Source organism: Tamandua tetradactyla, chromosome 2 (assembly GCF_023851605.1).
Source record: "Tamandua tetradactyla isolate mTamTet1 chromosome 2, mTamTet1.pri, whole genome shotgun sequence".
NCBI classification, from domain to species: domain Eukaryota; kingdom Metazoa; phylum Chordata; class Mammalia; order Pilosa; family Myrmecophagidae; genus Tamandua; species Tamandua tetradactyla.
The window spans coordinates 2,859,428-2,883,323 of NC_135328.1; the positions used below are offsets into that span (position 1 = coordinate 2,859,428).

Here is a 23,896-nt window from a genome sequence, read left to right on the forward strand (position 1 = left end):
TAATAAATAAAATCAGTAAAGTGGCAGTGAACAAATCTACGTGTAAAAGCAGTAGTATTTCTATACATTAGTCATGAATATTCTGAAAATGAAGTGCCTTTTCTTCATACACTCATAATCACTTGAAAAAATGTATGTTCTGTTTTCTTTTATTAGAATATAATAAGCTACACGAAAACAGGGATTTTCACGGCTGAGTCCCCAACACCTCAAATTGCTTTGCACAGAATAGGTACTCAACAAATACAGAGTGAATGAAAATTCATATACTTATACCCTTAGAGTCTCAGTAGGATCTTTCCTACTCAGCATAATTGTGTTAGTCAGGATTTTCTAAAGGAACAGAACCAAAAGGAGATGCCCATGAATGTGAGATTTATAAAAGTGTTTCATGCAACTATGGGAATGGAGGAGTCCAAAATCCACAGGGCGGGCTGTGAAGTGGGCAGCTCCAAATGAAGGTCTGGATGAACTCCAAGGAGGGGCTCGCTGGCTGAAGAAGAAGCAGTGAAAGAGTCTCTCCTCTCCTTTAAAACCCTTTGGCTGATTGGATTATCTCATTGTGGGAGACATGCTTTAGTTGATCACAGATGTAATGAGCCACAGATGCAATCAGCTGACTGATAATTTAATACTCCAGCCTTCTAGTTTATCAACCAGCCACAAAATATCCTTGCAGCAGTGGTCAGGCAAGCACTGCCTGACCAGACAACTGGGCATAATCACTTGACCAAGTTGACACCAGAACCTAATCATCAACGATATTATTCAATTTTGAGATACTATACCTACTGAAATCAAACTATTACACAGGTTTTCTATAATTTAAACTTTTCACCAGTTCAGCTGACTTTCTTCCTTAATTGCTACATTTATACCCACCTGTGCTGATCTGAAGCTAGTATGTATCCCCTAAAAGGCTATATTTTCTTAATTCATCCCTGTGGGGGCAGACCTATTGCCGACTGGGACCCTTTTTTTTTTGCATGCTGTATGGAAGGGGATCACATTTCATTCTTTTTCCATGTGAGTATCCTGTTATTGCAGCATCATTTGTTGAATTTTTGTTTTGTTTTGTTCTTTGTTTGTCTGTTTTGTTTTGGGGAAGTGCATGGGCTGGGAATCAAACCCAAGTCTCCTGCATGGCAGGTAAGAACTCTACCACTGAACTACTCTTGCACCTCCCTGGCTGGGAACTTTTGATTAGGTTGTTTCCATAGAGATGTGACCCAGCCCATTCAAGATGAGTCTTAATCCCCTTGCTGAAGTCTTTTGTGAGAATATAAAAGACAGATGAAGCTTAGAGAGCTCAGAGAAGCTAAGAGATGAAATCCAGAGAAAAGCTCTGGAGGAGAGAGAGAGAGCCATTGAAACAAACCCAGGAGAGAACGACCAGCAGACATCACTATGTGCCTCTCCAGTGACAGAGGAACCCCTAATGCCAGCAGCCTTTCCTCAGTGAAGGTATCTTCCTCTTGATGCCTTAATTTGGACATTTTCATGGCCTTAGAACTGTAAATTTGTAACCTAATGAATTCCCATTGAAAAAGCCAACTCATTTCTAGCATATTGCATTTGGCAGCTTTAGCAAACTGAAACACCACCTAACTAAAACAATGAAATATCACAAACTGTCATTTACAGCTCATACTTTTCCTTTAAAACCTGAGTTTCACCACCACCTTCCCGCAACCCAACCCCTTAACAACCTGCACCTTTTAGACACTGTCAACCCTGCTAAAGTTTCTTGGCATTTTTAATTCTGTGTGTTCAAACTACTGATAAATAATTTTTCACTTTATTGGGGCATGAACACTAATCACTATCATTTCACAGTATTAAATGAGAAATTACAGAAAAATTCATTGTTGATTTTAAATTAATCTTCCAAAAGAACTGTGAGGGCATGTAAAATACATTTTGGTAAAAGTACACAGATTTCCTCTCCTTTCCTCAGTGTGGAAGCCGGAAGTGCAAGAACAAAGACACTAAGAAGAAACATATGGAAGCAATCAGTAATAAGACGAAACCTTGGCTGAGTGTGGTTTGCCACGTTGTGTTTTTTTTTTTTTTTATCTTCCACGTTTTACATACCACTGTCTCAAACACAGTAAATTTTTGCAATATTGTTAATGTATCATTCGAAACATGCCCTATCTTTTTAAAATCTGAAGTATAACACATAAATCTTGTGAGCTCTGTGTAAAAGCTTAATGGAAAATACTAAGTTTAGGAAACAAAAACGAATGCCAGGATTCACTTTACCTTATTAGCTTGCATAAGCTTGAAAGAATCTCCCAAAGAATGAACTCAAAGTCCACTGCCAAGAGATACAAGTTAACTCTCTGTTAAAATATGAAAACATTAGTATAAAAAGCTAGGATTCATGCAGTTAACTATTATTTTGCAGGAGAGATAGCTTAGTGAAATGAGAAAATTTTCTACATCTGCAAAATAAAGGCAATTATTGGTCAGAGAAGCTTATAATTCTTATTCAATACTATAAAATTATTTTATGTACTACTAAAAACAGACAAATCAGAGAGCCACCTTCTGACTTCAAGGCACTGAATTGCATAACCAAGAAATGTTTTATTTCAAAGGTTATTTGGAGTGGGTATATTTGTGAACAATATGAGTGAGAGTAGGGACAGCAGAGAGAAGAGAATGTGTAAGTCTTCATATGGAAAAGCTATATATTCAATCAATGTAACTAATGACAATCTATTTCATTTTTAAAATAAATGTTTTTTTCACAAAATAATGCCAAAGTGAAGAAGGAAGCGCCTGCCCCTCCCAAAACTGAAGCCAAAACAAAAGCTTTGAAGGCCAAGAATGCAATGCTAAAAACATTCACAGCCTCACAAAACAAAAGATCTACATATCACCCACCTGCTGGAAGCCCAAAGACAGCCTAATATCCAAAGACACCTTCCAAAGTCTCTGAAGACAGCCCATACATCCACGGAAGGCTACCCCAGGAGAAACAAGCTTGACAACTATGTCATCGTCATCAAGTTCCCCCTGACTACTGAGTCAGCCATGAAGACGACGAGGACAACAGCACCCTTGTGCTCACAGCGGATGTCAAGGCCACAAGCTCCAGCCCAAACAGGCTGTGAAGAAGCTTTGTGAAACTGACGTGGCCAAGGTCGACACCCTGATGAAGCCTGATGGAGAGAAAGCATATGTTTGACTGGCTCCTGACTATGACACTTTACATGTTGCCAACAAAATTGGGATCATCTAAGTAAGTCCAGCTGGCTAATTCTAAATATAAATTTTTTCACCATATAAGAAATAAAAGAAAAATAAACTAAGTGTGTAATGCTATATGCTTCCAATACTGTTTCCTTGTCTTAATAAAGGGACGCGTCAGTATGAATACATGGTGTCAGACAACCAAGGGATTCAAAACAACTTTGAGTTCCACCTTAAATTGCTCAAGACAATTGGATTCCATGTTACAGTGGACCTTAATTTGAAGACTTCCTTGGCATGAAAATGAAAATAAAAACAGTAATCAATGCAGGCTGTTTCATTTAGCTCTGTTTGCCTTTCATATTGGTGGAAATTCTTGCCACACCTCAAACCAAAATTAAGGGAGAAAAGAAAGAAGTAAGTCACATAAGTCTGACCAGGAATACAAACATCTTAATTTGAATCCACAAAGTTTTTGTGAGGAAAAGAAATACATAATTTTAATTCAATCCAAGTGTTTTTCAAGCAGATTATATTTGCTTAAATTGCTACAGTAATTCAAGGGACAACCCTGTCTGGACACACAGTTACTGTGGATTTTTAAGAGGCTCAGTTAAAGAATTTAGGAATTTCTGATTCATTTAAAGGATCTGCAAATTCATCAACCCCTGAAAACTAAAGCAAATTTAACAGGTATGATATAATAATTTTCAATTTTTTAAAAAAAGTATTCCTAATGTTAAAAATAAAAAGTTTGTTCAATTTGTTTAACATTGAAATAGATTGCAGCTATCATAAAAGAACAAGGTTTTTTTGAAGCAAAATCTTGTAAAGCTATGTTATTGACTACCTAAAATGTTCAGGGAAAGTAGCAGTGTAATGGATTTAATTTTCTAACTTACTTCAGACTTACCCAATGAACAATCTTTGTTTCAAAATTTTACTTTGAATGAAAGGAAAGATTCTCAAGTAATGGAATCTCTCTCTCTCTGGCTCTCTCTCACTCAGTCACTCAATTTTTAAATGAATAAAATTGGTAAATATATTGCAGCCATACATGAGTAGAGCTAGTTATTCTGGTTGTATAGAGGCTAGGCACTTGTACAATTTTTTTTCTCTCAAATCTCTCTATTGACTAAATCTCTGATATTAGCATGTTTTTGTTTTCATTTGCCTTTTTCGCAAAGGAAAGATATGAATGCACAATCTGGTCTACTGAAGAATTTACTTACTCAATTAATTAATTGAGATATTTTTTAATAGCAAAAAGAGTCTTAGTTCCTTGGGCCTTGGGTGTAATAGTGATATACACTACTTTAACATCACAGACATAAACTTAAAATTTCTTTGGAAGAAATTCTGAATCATATACTAATTCTTAGCTTCATATATACTAGTTTCTATGGCATACCAATAAAGCAATTGTCTTTAAAATAATAAAATGCTATGAGAATTTCCAGTTACCTTTAACTTTCAAAAAAAATTTAATTTGACCTCGTTTTTATTAACAATTTCAATTCGAGCTTATCTTGTTGAAAGCATGAGTGCTTTTTGTCCAAGTAAGATAAATTTTATAACATTGAAGCTTTTATAGCCAAAATAAGAAAAATTCATATTAATGGGTAAATTTTAAAAAATTGCTACATACCTTTTAATTATCTTTTTCACATCTGCTTGCTAGTTTATATTAGCCAATGTAATAGGAAAGTGAGGAATCAATGCATTATAACAGAGAAATATTAAATAGAAAAGACAATAACTTCTCTATGTCCAGTCAAAAAAGTGACCATGGTGTAGTAAGTGCCTAGAAATAATCAGCATTAGTAGAGACAAGCATTGCTAAAAAGACATAATTTATAACTTAATAATCCAATCGTTCACTCCATAAATCTTTGAGTACTTACATACTATGCATTGTACTAGAGTCTGTCAAAAATTAGAGGTTTGATTGACAGTAAGTTATACTCTTTTGCTGTGAGTTGTTCTACAGGGAACAAGGCATATACTGTAGAGTATCAAAGGTAGAAGTGACAAAAAATAAGCTTAGTAAATGGCTGAGAAGAGTCTAGTTGAACTACAAAAAGTGTACAAAAAGAAATAAGATACGGTAACAAGGAAAGTCATCAGGGGTGACGAGTAAGAGGAGAGAGATAGAGAATAATGGTCACATGGATGGAAAAGTGATGGATTTTATATAAGAAAACTGTGCTTAGTCAAAAGGGAATGGGACAGGGATGAGCTACAGAGGTTAAGAATATCAAAGGATGATGTTCACGATGTTCTAAGTCAAAGTTATGCAATTAAACACAATATCAAAAGTATCATCCAGGTCTCCTCCTTTTTTGTAATACTGATATCCTCATAGCTGGACAACATTATCATGACTCTCATTTTCAAATGTAAGATTACTATATGGTGAACGCTCATGTTCTTAACACAGATTGAGTTTTCATGAGCAGTGTACTTTTCAAAATTCAAATGTTATAATCAGCTTCTCTGACTCAGATTACTTGAACAAATGTAACAGCCCTTCTTTGCCTCTCTGATTCTACTTTCGTCTTTCTGTGAACACAACCAACCTTGGGGATCTTCCTGTCACTCTAATGGCTATAGCGAGATGGAAATAAAATATGGAAAGTGTTTCAAAAAGTTAATATGCTGTAACTATTATACTATCAAATTAAGATATACTATATTATCAACTGGTAAGTAAAATGTATAAGATGTTCTATACCAATTCCTGCTATCAAGTGATGTTTACCAAAGACTTCTCTATCTATCCCCAGCAAAGTTAAGCCACTGGGCTTCCATAGCTCTGTTAAAAAAACATATTTCCATTTGCCTTATGCTATAGTTTGTTTTGGTGGCTCTCTTTCCCTACTAAACTACACACTCTTTAAAGAAGGGACCAGGTCTTCACATATTCTTCAGTTCTGTATTCTCCCCAAGCTAAAAAAACCTGTTAACTGAAGTGACCCAAACCAACTAATAATAAAAAATAATAATATCTGTAAAGCGTTTTATTAAGCACATTCTCATACATCACCTAGTTACACATTAATAACTATACCAGGTAAAAGAGCATTACAGTGAGACCCAATGGAAGCTTCCCAAGCCTCCCTGCTGGGTCACAAGCACAACTCATGACCTAGAGAAGTGGGGGGCTCTTCTATTGCCCTTTGGGATAAGACCATAATTCTTTCCTTCACTCCACCTCCTCCCAAGACTACTTCTTACTTCATACATGAACACTGCAGTGCGATGATTAGGATTTCACACTTTGTAGGCCTTAAGGACGATAAATATACACAGCTCAAATACATTAATCAATTGAAATTAGGTGTTCATTCCCAGAGTACAAATTCCTTAGGGCAGAATTCAGGCTGTCCAGATTCTGGCCCAGGCTGACTTTAAAAGACTTATTTTGCTCTTCCAATAGTTAAGCACCAATTTCCAAACAGCTTTCCCTTTAGTGCTTTCTTATTTTGCTCCTCTCTTTTATCTGGAAAATCTTCTGCCCTATCTTCCTTTATGAAAGCCCTAATATCTCTTCAAGGTCTACTTCAAATGTCATGTCCTTGATGGATCCAATAAATAAGAAGGAACAATAGATGTTCTAATTTGCTAGCTGCTAGAATGCAATATACCAGAAACAGAATGGCTTTTAAAAAGGGGAATTTAATAAGTTGCTAGTTTACAGTTCTAAGGCTGAGAAAATGTCCCAATTAAAACAAGTCTATAGAAATCCAATTTAAGGCATCCAGGGAAAGATGTCTTGGTTCAAGAAGGCCGATAAAGTTCAGGGTTTCTCTCTCATCCGAGAAGGCACATGGTGAATACAATCATGGTTTCTCCCTCGGCTAGAAGGGCACATGCTGAGCACAGCATCATCTGCTAGCTTTCTCTCCTGGCTTCCTGTTTCATAAAGCTCCCCGGGAGGCATTTTCCTTCATCTCCAAAGCGCTAGCTGATGGACTCTCTGCTTCGAGGTGCTGCAGCATTCTCTGCTCTCTCTGAATCTCCTCCTTCTCCAAAATGTTTCCTCTTTTAAAGGACTCCAGGAATTTATCAAGACTCACCCAAATGGGTGGAGACATGTTGTCACCTAATCCAGCTTAACAACCACTCTTGATTAAATCATATGTCCAGGGAGATGATCTGTTACAGTTTCAAACATACAATGCCTGAATAGCTGAATTGTATTCTGCCTTTACAAAATGGGATTTTGATTAAAACATGGCTTTTCTAGGGCCCATACATCCTTTCAAACCAGCACAATAGATTTAATATATTTACATTCACAAAAGAAAACTTTATGAGTTTCAAAATCACATATTGTTTAAAAAGATCAAACTGTTACTATTTTGAAATTTTCCTGTAGGAAGGGATAAGATTAAAAAGAATAAATTAGAATATATGAGACATATCTGAATGAGGAAGAACAGAGTACTTATCTGAGTAGTTCTTAAGCCTATTTTGGTGTTAGGATTGTATTTATTTAAAAAAATCTGGGAGAATTTTATCAATCTCCGTTCAGGGATGATACTTTTAAACAGAGAAATACAAAATCAGTGGGGTCATATTATTATACATCTTATGAGAGAAGAAAAGTAGCAGGTGAGTTAATTTGAATATTTACCTTATTATTCATGTAACAAATTTTTCTGAGTACCTACTGTGTGCCAAGAACTGTTAAATACATATACAAAATACGGTAATTTCTGCTCAAAGAGTGGGCAGTGGAGGTGAAGAGATAAAATAAACAAATATGTAAGTAAAATATATGGCAGTGGTAGCAAGTGATATAAGAAAAATAAGAATGGTAAGATGAGAGGGTAGGGTGATCACAGGAAGTCTTTGTTGAGAAGGTAACATCAGAACAAGTTCTCCAGGCAAAGAAAAGCCAAAGTGGAAAGACCCTAAGGAGGAAGTGTGCGTAATGTTTTCTGTTTGAGAGGCAAGTAGAAGGCAGGTGGGGCCGGAGAAGAATCGCCTGGGGGAAGCTCAAAGAGGTCAAGGGGTAGGGATGGACTATGTGGAATCCAAAAGGTTACTGCAAGGATCTCAGATTTCATTCTGAATGAGAGTGTAAGTTATCTGAGGATTTTGAGCAGAGAATCAACATGTTTTGACTAGCATTTTTAAAGGATCACTATGTCTATTGTGCTGTGAATAGACTGTGAGTAGGCAAGATAATAATAACAGATGAGAGAAGATGACAGCTTTGGATGAGATTGAAAGTGGATATACTTTGAAGGTAGAGCCAATAGGGTCTGTTGGTAGATTGAATGTGGAGTATCAGAAAAAGAGAAGTATCAAGGATGACTCTTAAAGTTTTTGGTCTGAGCAATAGGAAAGATGAGGTTGTCATTTACTGAGATGGGGGATGACTGAGAAGGGAAATATCGAGAAGGTTGGCTTTGGTAGTGCTAAGTGTGAGATAATTATTAGACATCCTAGTGGAGATTGTCAAGTAGGCAGATGAATATATGAGATGTTCAGGGGAGAACAACTGAACCAGAAATACAAATCTGAGAACCATCAATATTTAGAAGGCATTTAAAGCCATGAGACTGGAGAAGGCATTTGAGCAAATACAAACTGGGGTAGCTATAATATCGGGAACTTGTTTAACCTTCTTTTGAATGTTTGATCATATTTTCTGTGTAAAAAAGGAAGCAATGTCATTATCTGAAAACAATAATAGGGAATGAAGTCTTGGAAGCTTCAAAGAAAGGAACAAAATAGATGTCAAGAAGAGAGGGAAAGGGAAGGACTGGGGAAATGTAGTCGGATTGTTGCATTGAGGTCAGTGGTCATAAATTTAAAGTGAGACCAGTCAGCTTGGTCCTGTTTTTTTCTAGTCATATTCCGCTGCATAAGTCAGACAAAAAGTAGGTGGAAAAGTGGACTAACCAGGGTTGGAGTTTGCCAGATGAATATGATGAAGTAAGGGGCAAGAAATTTCAGGGCTTGTACAAAGGAGAGATGATAGCATTGAATTATGGAGTTAGATAAGAAGGGAATTGAATATTTTGAAAGGTATGAATTAGAGACAGTGAAAAAACAGTAGGATCAATATATTTTAGGTCCCACTGATACTGAACGCTATCACTGAAGGAAAAGAGACAAAAGGTTTCTGACTCTACTTGGATAACTACTTCAAATTTCAAATACACAAAATATTTACATGGCTAGTATCATTCTATATGAATAGGAGATAAACTACTGTATACAATGATACATTAAGGTATAGGGCTTAATTCTCTTGTGGAACCCTCAAAGGGAAGGTAGAGGGAAAAAAGGCCTTGAGAAAAGTGATATGATTATTTTCTTTCCTTTTTTTCCTTCCTTTTTCATAAATAATATACTCAATTCCATCTGGATAATATTTTCCAATTTGCAAAGTACTTTAACATGCATGTTTCATATGACCCCAACAACTACTATGTGAGATAAGCAAGTAAGCAATTATAATTCTCAATTTATTCAAAAGGCAAGAGGCAGATATGTCAGATGACTTGACCATTTTAAGTAATAGGACTGAAATTAAGGTTTTCAAGCTCCTCATCCATTGCATAATCCACCATCTACTACAATTTCAAGTTTTACCTCAAACAAAGCGTCAGTTCTCTGTAGAGCCTTCCCTGTGTCTTCTGGAGCTGTGTACTCTTCTCCTCTACAATCCTACTTCCTACAACACCTTCATCCTGCATTGTATTCTGTGTCTCTCTCTTGCTCTACTAGACCTTAAACTCCTAGGTCAAAAGAATTATGTGTTTTTAATCTTTCCATAGCTAGGACTTAACTCAAAAATATTAGTGGAAAGAAGGAACCTAGGAAGATAGTTAGAAAAATGTATAGAATAATCTATTAGAAAGTTAAAATCCGTAAAATGCAAATACTGTGAGTTTTTGGGATTTTGAAGTAGTTATTCAAGTACAGTCAGAGACAAAATAATTGGATTCTGGAAACTTTCATATGAGGAAAATTCAAAGGACAGTTAGGTTTGGACAGAAAACACTATGAGGAAACATGGAAGTTATTTGTTAAATATCACAAAGAAGGGAATGTTTCATGTTCTTCCAAAGGGCAGAAAAAGTATCAGAAAAATAGAAGTTACCAGGAGGCAGATTTTGGTTTGATCTTAAGAAAGAATTTCCCAGGCATAAACTCTTTCTAACTTAAAAACAGGGTCTTCTCTAACTCCTGCTGGACTCTGTTACCAATGACATATTTCAAGTTTATTCTCGAATGTCCGTTCACATCAGTGGGACCATACAGTATTTGTCCTTTAGTTTTTGGCTAGACTCACTCAGCATAATATTCTCTAGGTCCATCCATGTTATTACATGCTTCATAAGTTTATCTTGTCTTAAAGCTGCATAATATTCCATCGTATGTATATACCACAGTTTGTTTAGCCATTCTTCTGTTGATGGACATTTTGGCTGTTTCCATCTCTTTGCAATTGTAAATAACGCTGCTATAAACATTGGTGTGCAAATGTCCGTTTGTGTCTTTGCCCTTAAGTCCTTTGAGTAGATACCCAGCAATGGTATTGCTGGGTCGTATGGCAATTCTATATTCAGCTTTTTGAGGAACCGCCAAACTGCCTTCCACAGTGGTTGCACCATTTGACATTCCCACCAACAGTGGATAAGTGTGCCTCTTTCTCCGCATCCTCTCCAGAACTTGTCATTTTTTGTTTTGTTGATAATGGCCATTCTGGTGGGTGTGAGATGATATCTCATTGTGGTTTTGATTTGCATTTCTCTAATGGCCAGGGACATTGAGCATTTCTTCATGTGCCTCTTAAGATAATGGGTGATTAAAGCTGAAGGGATACGGACTGTGCAACAGGACTAGATACAGGAACTCGAGAATGGACAGCACAATAATACCTAATTGTAAAGTAATCATGTTAGAACACTGAATGAAGCTGCATCTGAGCTATAGGGTTTTTTTTTTTTTTTACTATTATTACTACTTTTATTTCTTTTCTCTATATTAACATTTTATATCTTTTTCTGTTGTGTTGCTAGTTCTTCTAAACCAATGCAAATGTACTAAGAAACGATGATCATGCATCTATGTGATGATGTTAAGAATTACTGAGTGCATATGTAGAATGGTATGATTTCTAAATGTTGTGTTAATTTCTTTTTTTTTTCTTTCCGTTAATAAAAAAAAAAAAAAAAAAAAACAGGGTCTTCTCATAGATAGTAACAAACCCTAAAGGGATCAAATAAACAATCAGTAAAATAACCCGGAATTTATAGTGGGAAGAGCAGTAGGCTTATAGTTGAGATAGTCTATTAAACAAGATAAATTGAAATTCTCTTAAAAGATGGTTACTTAGTAAAAAGTCTAGAACACGAGGTTTTTGACTCTGATTCAATATAAAATGTGACCTTTGTCAAAAATAAAAATCTTTGTTTAACTCATTGGCACTTAAGCACTAATTTTGATTTCTGCATAGCCCATTCTTTCTGGGCATCCCTTATCTCTTTCAATATAGACAGAGGTATTATGCCACGTTATATAATTACCAATTTTACAAGAAACATTCTATTTTATTCAATTTTTCCATAATATATTCCTTTTACCTGTAATAGGACAAAAGAAGAACATGAGCATTTTAAGTCAAGTATGCCTCCTTTTCTTCTTCTCTGGTGTTAAAGTATATTGCCAGTATGAACTTTATCAGTGGGATGAAGACTATGATCAAGAGCCAGATGATGTCCACCAACCAGAACTACAATTTCATCAAACCGTAGAATATGGAGACCCTTTCCATCAGTATACTTTAGGCTGTGCTAGTGAATGCTTTTGTCCACCTAACTTTCCAACATCAATGTACTGTGATAATCGCAAACTCAAGACCATCCCCAATATTCCGATGCATATTCAGCAACTCTACCTTCAGTTCAATGAAATTGAGGCTGTGCCAGCAAATTCATTCATTAATGCAACGCATCTTAGAGAAATTAATCTGAGCCACAACAAAATTAAGTCTTCAAAGATTGATCATGGTGTGTTTGCCAAGTTTTCAAATTTATTACAACTTCACCTAGAGCATAATGATTTAGAAGAATTTCCATTTCCTCTTCCTAAATCTTTGGAAAGACTCCTTCTTGGTAACAACATGATCTCCAGACTGCAGAGAAAAGCCTTGGATGGATTAATAAACCTGACCATGCTTGATCTCTGTTATAATCATCTTCATGATGCTATGTTAAAAGAAAAAATCCTTTCCAAAATGGAAAAGTTAATGCAGCTCAACCTATGTAATAACAGATTGGAATCGATGCCTCCTGGTTTGCCTTCTTCACTAATGTATCTGTCTTTAGAAAACAATTCAATTTCTTCTATACCAGAAAATTACTTCAAGGAACTTCCAAAACTTCATGCTCTAAGAATGTCACACAACAAACTTCAAGATATTCCATATAATACTTTCAATCTTCCCAACCTTATGCAGCTCAATGTTGGACACAACAAATTGAAGCAAGCATTCTATATTCCAAGAAATTTGGAACATTTATACATAGAAAATAATGAAATCGAAGGTATGTAAAATTTTATTACTTATTAAAGAAAGAATGATATTTTGCATTTTAATGAGCAAGTCTTTAATAATCTATGCATTACATACTTCTGGAAATGTTTGTTTTGAAGTTGGCTAGGGACATGTCAGAAACTGTCCCCAGAGAAGCATGTGCTGTAAAGTTTTGAGTCTTCTCTATTAAATGTTACCACCTTGAATACTGAGAAATAGTACCATAGAGTATACGAAAAAATATGAATATCCTAAGTAGTGGAATTATAGGTCATTTTTATGTTTTTTTTAGATTGTTTCTACTCAGTATTTATAACTTAAATAATTGAAAAAATCAATGAAAATATATTTTCAGTGCTTATAAAATTCATTTATGTTTTCATTTTCATTATTTGATTAATGTAAAAAAATATTTAAACCTAATTTCACTACTTAAAAGTATTTTAAGTGACAGAAATATATCCCATATAATATTTTGCTAAAAATTCAATATAGGATTATGAAAGTAATACAGAAAGATTAATTTTTAATTTATATTTTTCAGATATCAATGTTACACTGATGTGTCCATCTGTTCACCCACTATATTACCATCATTTAACATACATTCGTGTGGATCAAAATAAGCTAAAAGAACCAATAAATCCATATGTTTTTGCTTGCTTCCCTCATATACATACCATTTATTATGGTGAACAAAGAAGCAACAATGGTCAAACAATACAACTGAAGACCCAAGTTTTCCGAAGATACGATGAGGATAATGATGATGATGATGATGATAATGATGATGATGTGGAGAATAATGCTCATGAAGGGCAAGAGCAAGAAGGAACTGAAGAAAACTTCAACCCCCATTATTATGAAACTTAAGAATGGCAAGAAGCTATATAGGTACATATTTATGGCATCCAATACCTTATAATTCAGTGTAAATCTAACTGAACTCACATTGCTCATAGTACTATATCTAGAATTATATATTATCTAGAATTATGTATTAGATTAAGAATTGAATTTAAGTTGTTGATAAAATCTGCATCATTCACACAGGATTAGAACTTATTCAGAGATACAAATATTAAGAAACATAAATTAGAGTAGCAAGTGGAAATCAAAGCTAAACTTTGATGAATATTATGTTTAGAGAAAAAAGGGAGTGTGCCATTAATTTTTCTAAGAACAATGAAAGAAGTAGCTTGAAGCTGTGACCTGAAAGCCACATCCTATCAATCACTTTGAGTATAATATTTCAGTTATAATAGTATATATTAATGAAATGGGCAGCCATTTCCTTTGTCTTTATTTCCAGAAAAGCATTCACGATTCTATTTACCATCTATGGCATACCTTCCCTTGCTCCACCATTTAGAGCATAGGATAACATTTTTGACTTTTCAAAGAGGCTACCCTGCTAAGGATCCAAGGCATATAGATTCATAACAACAACTAGTCTTGTCTTTCTCTTAGAGCATCAAAGACACAAATTTATAAACCCTGTATTTGGATAACTAAAAAAATTTGTTTTATCTCATTGCAATCCATATTTTAACAAATTCCAGCAACTGCCCAAAACAATCTTTACTATGTTCCACTTTATCTGGGATAAATTTGTTTTTATAATAAGTTCAACTAGAGAAAGTTTTCTTTGTTTTAGTAACATAAAGATTTGCTAATAAGTAATTGCTATATCTGATGAGAAATGCCTTATGCATTAGGAATTTTAAATTGTTAGAAAAATAAGGTTATATCAGCATCATTAAACAGGTCTATTTTCCTAGCACACTATCTTAGAAACATATATGCTAGTGCTTATTTACATAATATTAGAGTTGAATATAATTCCTTTAAAAATTGAACATCAGAACAGGTTTTAACACCTTCTTTAAAACTTTAACAATCGTGTTTTTTTTAAATTTTTTTTTTTGTGTGTGTGTGTGTGTTCTTTAATCTATCATTTTGAAATATCTTAAATATACCATTTAATGACGATTACCTAGCAGCTTGAATTCAGGGCAACAATTTCATAAAATTCACGAGTAAGGAAGGCATAAATAAAAACCTGTGCTACCTATTCAGAGAATCCAAAGAACAATGATACCAATTCAAATAACATGCAACAACTAGATAGGTAAATCTGTTTTATAAGTAGTTTTCAAGCAATGAGTCTTCACTTCTTTGGAGATGTTAGTTTAAAATAAAGCTTCTGATGTTCTTTATATCTTTGAGTAGGCTATTAGCATTATCAGAAACAGAACACCTACATCAGGGAAAATCTTGACAATATGGAATAAACATGAACTAAATTCCATTAATTTGTTTAATCAACATTAATCAAGTTATTTGGTGTATAGGGCTTAGCAATGAAAGATCAAGAATCAGAGTACATGTGTGTGACTGTCACTATGCAATCCAAATGTGAGAAATAAATATTAATACATTAGTGGGCAAAGGACATTTTCAACAGAGGTAAAATTTTTAAGGACCACTACCCCTTTATTGCAATCTTAAAAAACAGTGTTATAAATTCAAACATTTATTTGAGGTCAAATGTGGGAAATATTGTAGGTGTAATTCTAACATTTACTTAGGACAATGCAAATCAAAGCCACAATGAGACACCATTCCACATTTGCTAGGATGGCTATAATAAAAAAGACATTGTGTTGGCGATGATGTACAGAAATTGCAATTCTTGTACACTGTTAATGGGAATGCACCTAGCAGTTCCTCAAAAAGTTAAACATAGTGTTATACACGACCCAGCAATTTGACTCCTAGGAACATACCCAAGAGTACTGATCACATATGTTCACATACCTTCTACATGAATGTTCATAGTAATGTTATTCATAAAAGCCCCAAAGTGCAAACAACCCAAATATCCATCAGCAGATGAATGGATAAACAAAATGTGACATATCCATATAGTGGAATATTATTTGGCCATAGAAAGGAATGAAGTAACAATACCTGCTACAACATGAATGAACCTTAGAAACATTATGCTAAGTAAAATACATCAGTCATAAAAAATATATATATATTGCATGATTCCTTAGATATGAAACTTCCAGAATAGGGAAATCTATAGAGACAAAATGATTAGTGGTTCCTCTAGATGGAGGGGCGGGTGTATGTATGACAAGAGGCTTCGAGGTAAATGGAGAGTAGCAGTAATGGGTATGAGGTTTTTTTTTCTACAGTGACCAAAAATGTTCCAAAATTGATGGTGGTGAAGACGGCACAACTGTGTGAAAATATTAAAAGCCACTGAATTGTACATTTTAATAGGTGAATTATATGGTACATGAATTATATCTTAATAAAGCTGTTACAAAAAATTATAAAAACATTAAGATGTTTTCATAAGCATAAACAACTCTTTCTAACAAGGAAGAAAGAAATAAAATGCTAAAGTGGAAGTAACATGAAAACTAGGTGAGCACAGATTCCATAACTTTTACTTCTGGCAAGAGAGTGATGAGGCAGCTGAAGGCTTCAAGGAAAAAGAGATACCTTGATATGCGAGTAGGAACTGATCGTAACAGTTCAGTACTGATCGTAACAGAAGACAGCATAAACAAGCTCCTGAGGTTGAGATTAATAACGAAGATTTATAACAGAGGTATTTACTTGTTTCAGCTCTTGCAAGTTTCAAGTAAAACAAAACACAAAAACAATCCAATTTTCAGAATTTGGGAGCTATTACTTTTACATCCTTCTAATTTGATAAAAGAAAATACAACTTAATTCTCAAAGAACAGCTTTAGCTAAGAATAAAATTGCCTATTTTAGCAACGCAAAAGAAAGGATTTGAATTCAGATAGACCTGGGTATGAAGCCTGAATTATACTCAGTAGGGTGACTGTGAGTAAATTACTTTAGGTCTCCCTTTCTTCATTTTTATAAGGAAGATTCACAGGGTTGTTAAAAGGATAAAGAGAAATAAGTATATAATAAAACATTTAACAAAGTGCACACCAGATATAGGTATCCAATAAACACTGTTATTTCAGCATGTCTGGCACTGCAGTCAACTAAATATGTGTGCTACCTGATGTCAGTGGTCTGTACATAAGTGTTAACACTTCTGATACCAGAGGACACATCGAAGGGAGTCAACATCTCTTAGGGTTACTTCCAAGATTCTACTCGTGCAAAAGAATACTGAACAAACAGAGAAGATGCTTAAATCATGTAACACACAACAGATACATTCAAAACCTCTATTTGTTCAATTTTTTTAAGTGTCCTTCTGAATGGCCTACCATGGAGAGGAAACAGGGTGTCCTCCAACCTCCCTCACAAAAAACTAAGCCACCTGGCCCCTGGCCCCCACAGACCTTTAAAATGTCTATCAGGAAGAACAATCGACTCCACCCTAGTTCCTACCTCCAAAGTTGTATCTATGCAAATTTAGCATAATGCTCAGCAAAACAAACGGTCCTCAGCAACAGGACCCAATAGGAAAATCTTTGTTACTTGAAAGTGCTTTGCAGAACTCCTATTCACCCCAAATATTTCTCATAAAAATAAAAAATAAATACAATGCTTTCCCTAACAGAAACACTAAAGAATAAAATATTCCTTTAACTAGTTCATTAAGATTATACAGCTACATGTTAGGGCAACAGGCTAAATCAGTTGATTTCAAGTCTATAACAGGAAAGGAAAATATGAAAACCACATATTTCTCTCAATATATGTCAAAGAATTTAGTTATAGTAGCTAATAGACTGAACTGTGTTTGTGAATATTAACAAATTAAATTGGCTTTTGCAACTATATGTGAATTTCACACCATAAACCAAACTTGGTCAATAAACATAAACATTTAACACATAGCTTTTGAAAGGACATAAAAATAAAGGATATTTCATTAATTTCCTCACATAAAATACTGCTTGAAAATGAGTATTTTATTCATTCAGTTCAGGGTTTGTCTGCCTGAACCATATTACCTGATACAAAATAGAGTTTTACTTAATTCCTGAAGTTCAGGAGCACTAAACTAAAATATCACATAACATACTTAACTCCGAGAAAAAAAGAGAAGAAAGAGCAAAATCTTCTCTCATCTATATACTTTTTCTGCTGCAAGAATTCATATGACCCCAAGAACAACAAGAATTAACACTCTGGTTTCCTGATTCCAAATCCATTTCTAAATACTGGAAATCAAGTATAACAGCAGCCGGAAAATAAATTAAATTATAAGAGCTAACAACCCAACTTTTCTTATATGCTACACTTTCCTAAATAAATAGAAGTATGCCAAGCAAGCATCAAAAATTATCATGGACACATCTGTCATCACTTCACTATTACTTAGGTTGCAAATTTAATTTCACCAAGATTTTCGTACCACTCAGAAAAGTTAAATTTACAAATAAGATACATTTCTACATGAACTCTTTCTTATATTGAGTCATAACTTCCCTCCCTTTAAATTTCATCATTCAGTAGGAGAAATACTTGGGTTCTCATCTTTATCTCATTCGACCACATGACTGAGCTTCAGGAATAAGCATGCTATTTGAGCTGGAGAGTCAAACTATAGACACTGCATAAAATGCTACAATGCTGATCTTAAAAGACTCTATATCTAGCAACTAGTGGTTTCTTTTTTTTTTTTTTAACTTTTTATTAATTAAAAAAATTAACAAACAAAACATTTAGAAATCATTCCATTCTACATATACAATCAGTAATTCTTAATATCATCACATAGTTAGCAACTAGTGGTTTCTAAGTGGGGATGATTTTTGCCCCTAGGGGACATGTGGCCATATCTGAAACATTTTTGACTGTCACTACCTGGGGGGAGAGGGTTCTGCTTGCATCTAGTGAGTAGAGGCCAGGGATTCTGCCAAACATCTTACAATGCACAGGACAGCCCTACCATGAATAATTAACCAGTCCAAAAGGTCAACAGTGCCTAAAGTAACTAGATTCTAACCTAGCAGATAAACTAAGGCCCAAATAAATAAAATAATTTGTTCAATGTCTTAGTTTCTGAGGGTTGCCATAACAAAGTACCACCAACTGGGTGTCCTAAAATAACAGCAAGCAGTGAGGCAAGATGGCAGCACTGTGAAGGTGTGGAATTTAGTTCATCCAGAGCAGCTAGTAAATAGGCAGGAAGAGTAAAAAACAACTGCTGGGGTAACATCAGTGACTGGATACACAGTGTATAACAGTCTGGACCAGGTGGAACAGCTAAGACCCCACACAGAACTGTAAATCCCCCAAGCTGCCAAGGCTGGGGCCCCATCCCCACGGTCATGCAGGGCTTGGTCCCTGAGGGGAAGGAGACGGACGTTAGTAGCAGCAAGTGTTTAGCTCAAACAAGCTCCAGTTGCAGAATTAATTAACAAGTTGTAACTACTGATAACAGGCCCCCATCACAGATAGACACGGAGTAAGCACTAAAAGAACCAGGAGTTTTTGCTCCAGTAGAAAAGGGGTGGGCCTAATGGGGAAAATGAGGCTTTTTGAGTTGAACACCACAAAATACTGGAAAAAGGCTGGATCCCAAGTAAAGGGGGGCACACAGAGCCTGGGAACACACAAAGCTACATACCAACTCCTCAAGCTCTTGATCAGCAAACCTGAGGAGCGGGGTTCTAGCTCTGAAAAGGATTTTTGCTTTTTTTTTTTTTTTTTTACTTCTTAAACATTTCATTAGATAGACCTGCAAGGACTCTCAGGCTCCAGCATTACCCCAAGCAAGGGTGGAACTAAGGCATGTCTGAAAGACAAGGTAAAGAGTCAGGTGAAGGGGTTAATTCCCTAAAGGGCAGATTTTCTGCAAGAAAAGGGGGGAGTGGGGCTAAGCTCAAGTGGAGGCCCTCTTTAAGGGAATTTAGGCCCTAGGGGTAGGAAAGCAGAAACAATCAAAACTGAACTACTGCCACACTTCTGACTCAACCATGCCCCCAGCAGGGACAGTCTGCTGAAATTTAAGGGACACATCATTTAAGCTAGTGGGAAGCCACGGGCAGACAAGCACCACATACTGGGCAGGATAGGAAAAGCACAGAGTCTTGAGGCTTCTTAGGAAAGTCTGACAAACTGCTGGGTCTCACCCTCAGGGAAAACCAATACTGGATACTCTCTCCTCCTGAGATGTGAACCTGTCTAGTCTTCTGGTCTGAGAAAATCTGACTGAGGTTGATAATATCTGAGAAGATCCTCCTCAAAAAAAAAAAGAAAAAAAAAGAAAAGGCTCGATATAGGCAGGGCAAGAAATAGAATAACAAGAACTGAAAAATTCTGATCAGTTAAACAGAACCTATGCTAGATTTCTACAATAAGCTGAACTGAATGTCAAAGAACAGATCAAGAACAAAGCCACTCAGCATGAAAATCCTAGGTAAAAGACTGAACATGACTCCAGAATAGACTAATAAAGGAAATCAAATGTCGATTGTTAGCAAAAAATGAGTCATACTAGGGAAATCGAAGATGTGGCCCAGGTAAAGGAACAAATCAACACTTCTCATGAGATACAGGAGTTGAAACAACTAATTCAGGATGTTAAAAAAGACAGGCAAAATCACATCAAAAATTAAACCAACAAGTTGAGAGAGGATATAAAGAAGACATTGGGTGAAGATAAAGAAAAACTTGAAAGTTTGAAAAAAAAATTGCAAAACACGAGAATGAAAGGCACAATAGAAGAGATTTAAAAATAATGGAAATTACAATAGATTTGAAGAGGCAGAAGAAAAGATTAGTGAACTAGAGGACTAGACATTTGAAATCTGACACACAAAAGAAAATACAGGGAAAAGAATGGAAAAATATGAGCAGGATCTCAGGGAATTGAATAACAACATGAAGTGCACTAATATATGTGTTGTGGGTGTCACAGAAGGAGAAGAGAGGAGAAAAGGAGGAGGAAGACTAATGGAGGAAATAATCACTGAAAATTTCCCATCTCTTATGAAAGACATAAAATTACAGATCCAAGAAGTGCAGCATACCCAAACAGAATAGATCCGCATAGACATACATCAAGATACTTACTAATCAAATTGCCAAATGTCAAAGACAAAGACAGAATTTTGAAAGCAGCAAGCGAAAATCAATCTATCACATACAAGGGAAGCTCAATAAGACTCTGTGTGGATTTCTCAGCAGAAACTATGGAGGTGAGAAGACAATGCTAATGATATATTAAAGATTCTGACAAAGAAAACTGCCAACCATGAATTTTATACCCTGCAAAACTGTCCTTTAAAAATGAGGGGGAGATGAAAATATTTTTAGACAATCACTGGGAAAATCTGAGTAAGAGAATAGCTGTACAAGAAATACTAAAGGAGCACTGCAGGAAGACAGGAAAAGATAGGAAAGAAAGCTCTGGAGAAGATTGTAGAAATGAAGACTATCAGTAAAGGTATAAAGAGAAAAAAATAGATATGACATACAAAATCTAAAAGACAAAATGGCACAAGAAAGTACTGCCTTTACAGGAATAACATTAAAAGTTAATGGATTAGGGTGGGCCATGGTGGCTCAGCAGGCAGAGTTCTTGCCTGCCATGCCAGAGACCTGGGTTCGATTCCCAGTGACTGCCCATGCAAAAAAAAAAAAAAAAAGTTAATAGATTATATTCCTCAATATTCCTCAACCTAGGGCAGGCCATGGTGGCTCAGCAGGCAGAGTTCTCACCTGCCACGCCAGAGACTTGGCTTCGATTCCCAGTGCCTGCCATGCAAAAAAAAAAAAAAAAAAAAAAAATATTCCTCTATCTAAACTGGCAGAATGGATTAAAAAATAGGACCCATTTATATGCTGTCTATAGGATACTGACTTTAGACCCAAGGACACAAATAGGTTGAAAGTGAAAGACTGGTTAAAGATATGTCAGGCAAACAACAACCAGATAAGACCAGGGGTAGCTATATTAATATCTGACAAATCAGACTTCAAATGTAAAACAATTAAAAGAGACAAAGAAGGACACTACGTAAAGGAATAATAAAACAAGAATACATAAAAATCATAAACATTTATGTACAAAGCCAGAGTGCTCCAAAATATAGGAGCAAACACTGACAACACTGAAAGGAGTGAAGTCTCCGACTCAGTTGGAGACTTCAATTCCCCACTCTCATCAATGGATAAAATATCTAGACAGAGGATCAATCAGGAAACAGATATTTTGAATAATATAACAAATGAAATGTATTTAGTAGATATTTACAGGACATTACACCCCATAACAGCAGGGTACACATTTTTCTCAAGCGCTCATGGGTCATTCTCAAGGATAGACCATATGCAGGGTCACAAAGCAAGTCTCAATAAATTTTAAATAACTGAAATTATACAAAACACTTTCTCAGATCATAATGGAATGAAGTTGGGCATCAATAACAGGCAGAGGGCCAGAAAATTCACAAATGTATGGAGGCTAAACAACACACTCAAACAACCAGTGGGTCAAGGAAGAAATTACAATTTCAGTAAACATCTGGAGGCAAGTGAAAATGAAAACACAACATATCAAAACTTACAGAATGTAGCATAGACAGTGTTAAGAGGGAAATTTATTGTCTTAAGTGCCTATATTAAAAAAGAAGAAAGACCAAAATTCAAGGGATAAACTGTTCACTTGGAAGAACCAGAGAAAGAACAGCAAACTAACCCCAAAGCAAACAAAAGAAAAAATGATGAAGATCAGAGCAGAAATAAATGAAATTAAGAATAAGAAAGCAATTGAGAAAATCAACAAAACCAGGAGTTTGTTCTTTGAGAAAATCAATTAAATCAAAGGATCCTTAGCTAGGCTGACAAAAAAAAAAATAGAGAGAGGGAGGATGCAAATAAATAAAATCAGAAATGGAAGAGGGAACACACCATTGACCCCACAGAAATAAAGGAGGTAATGAGAGGATACTATGAGCAATTACATGCTAATGAAATGTACAACTTCCTAGAAAGGCATGAACAACCAATGATGACTTGAGAAGAAACAGAAGATCCCAACAAACCAATCACAAGGAAAGAGGCTGAATCAGTCATCAAGAACCTCCAAAAAGAGAAAAATCCAGGACCAAGATGGCTTCACATATGAATTCTACCAAACATTCAAGAAAAAATTAGTAGCAATCCTCTTCAAACTCTTCAAAAAAATTGAAGAGGAGGAAAAGTCGCATAACCCATTCTATGAAGCCAACATCACCCTAACAACAAAGCCAGACAAAGATACTACAAGAAAAGAAAATTAAAGCTCAATCCCTTTAGTGAATACAGAGGTCCAAATCCTCCAGAAAATACTTGCAAATCAGGATGTGCAAGGGCAGTTCAGTGGCAGAATTCTTGCCTGGCATGTAGAGGAACTGGGTTTAATTCCCAACCAGTGCACTTCCCCTCCCCGCCCCCCTCCCCCAGATTCAACAAATGATGATGCAATAATGGGATCATCACATGGAAAAATAACGAAATGTGACCCCCACCACACACACACACACACACACACACACACACACACAAACTTGCAAACCGAACATTAAAAGAATTATATACCATGACCAAGTGGGATTTATTCCAGGTATGCAAGGCTGGTTCAACACAACAAAATCAATTAATGTAATATATCATATCAATAAGTTAAAGTGGAAAAACCTCATGATCATCTCGCGATTGATGCAGAAAAAGCATCTGACAAAATTCAACAGCTGTTCTTGATGAAAACAATTCAAAGAACAGGAAGAGATGGGAACTTCTACATCATGATAAAGGGAATATATGAAAAACCAACAGCTAACATCATCCTCGATGGAGAAAGACTAAAAGCTTTCCTTCTAAGATAAAGAGTAAGACAAGGATGCCCACTGCCACCATTGTTAGTCAACACTGTGCTGGAATTTACAGCCAGAGCCATTAGACAACAAAAAGAAATAAAAGGCATCCAAATTAGAAAGGAAGATATAAAACTCTCACTGTTTGATGATGACATGATACTATATGTCGAAAATCCCAAAAAATCTCCAGCAAAGTTACTAGAGTCAATAAATGACTACAGCAAAGTGACAGGGTACCAGATCGACCCCAAACATCAGTAGTGTTTCTATACACTAGTAATGAACAATTTGAGCAGGAATTCAAGAAAAGAAT

At 35.5% G+C, this 23,896-nt stretch overlaps 2 protein-coding genes and 1 long non-coding RNA gene across 7 annotated transcripts in view; 1 reads left to right on the forward strand and 2 right to left on the reverse strand.

Moving 5' to 3' along the window:
- The window catches only part of LOC143665460 (uncharacterized), a 76,496-nt gene extending 73,529 nt beyond the window's left edge, over positions 1 to 2,967 (reverse strand). Inside the window, exons 1-2 of the long non-coding RNA XR_013166977.1 lie at positions 2,893 to 2,967; positions 2,266 to 2,320 (exon numbers count right to left, since the gene is read on the reverse strand). This is a non-coding gene — a long non-coding RNA (uncharacterized LOC143665460). The remainder of the gene's footprint in view (positions 1 to 2,265; positions 2,321 to 2,892) is intronic.
- Positions 1 to 23,896, reverse strand: part of CENPP (centromere protein P) — a 387,615-nt gene that overhangs the window by 223,628 nt on the left and 140,091 nt on the right. The window lies entirely within an intron of this gene.
- Positions 3,296 to 16,118, forward strand: OMD (osteomodulin). Its single transcript, XM_077138792.1, has 3 exons — positions 3,296 to 3,894; positions 11,820 to 12,773; positions 13,308 to 16,118. Exons 2-3 carry the CDS (start codon positions 11,834 to 11,836, stop codon positions 13,634 to 13,636), a joined length of 1,269 nt encoding a protein of 422 aa, XP_076994907.1. The 5' UTR covers positions 3,296 to 3,894; positions 11,820 to 11,833; the 3' UTR covers positions 13,637 to 16,118.

Bases quoted from the DNA above. Each gene is read 5' to 3' on its own strand.
- OMD (XM_077138792.1), top strand. From the start codon at position 11,834: ATGAGCATTTTAAGTCAAGTATGCCTCCTTTTCTTCTTCTCTGGTGTT. The intron at 12,774-13,307 runs GTATGTAAAATT...TATATTTTTCAG, and splicing joins AGAAAATAATGAAATCGAAG to ATATCAATGTTACACTGATG.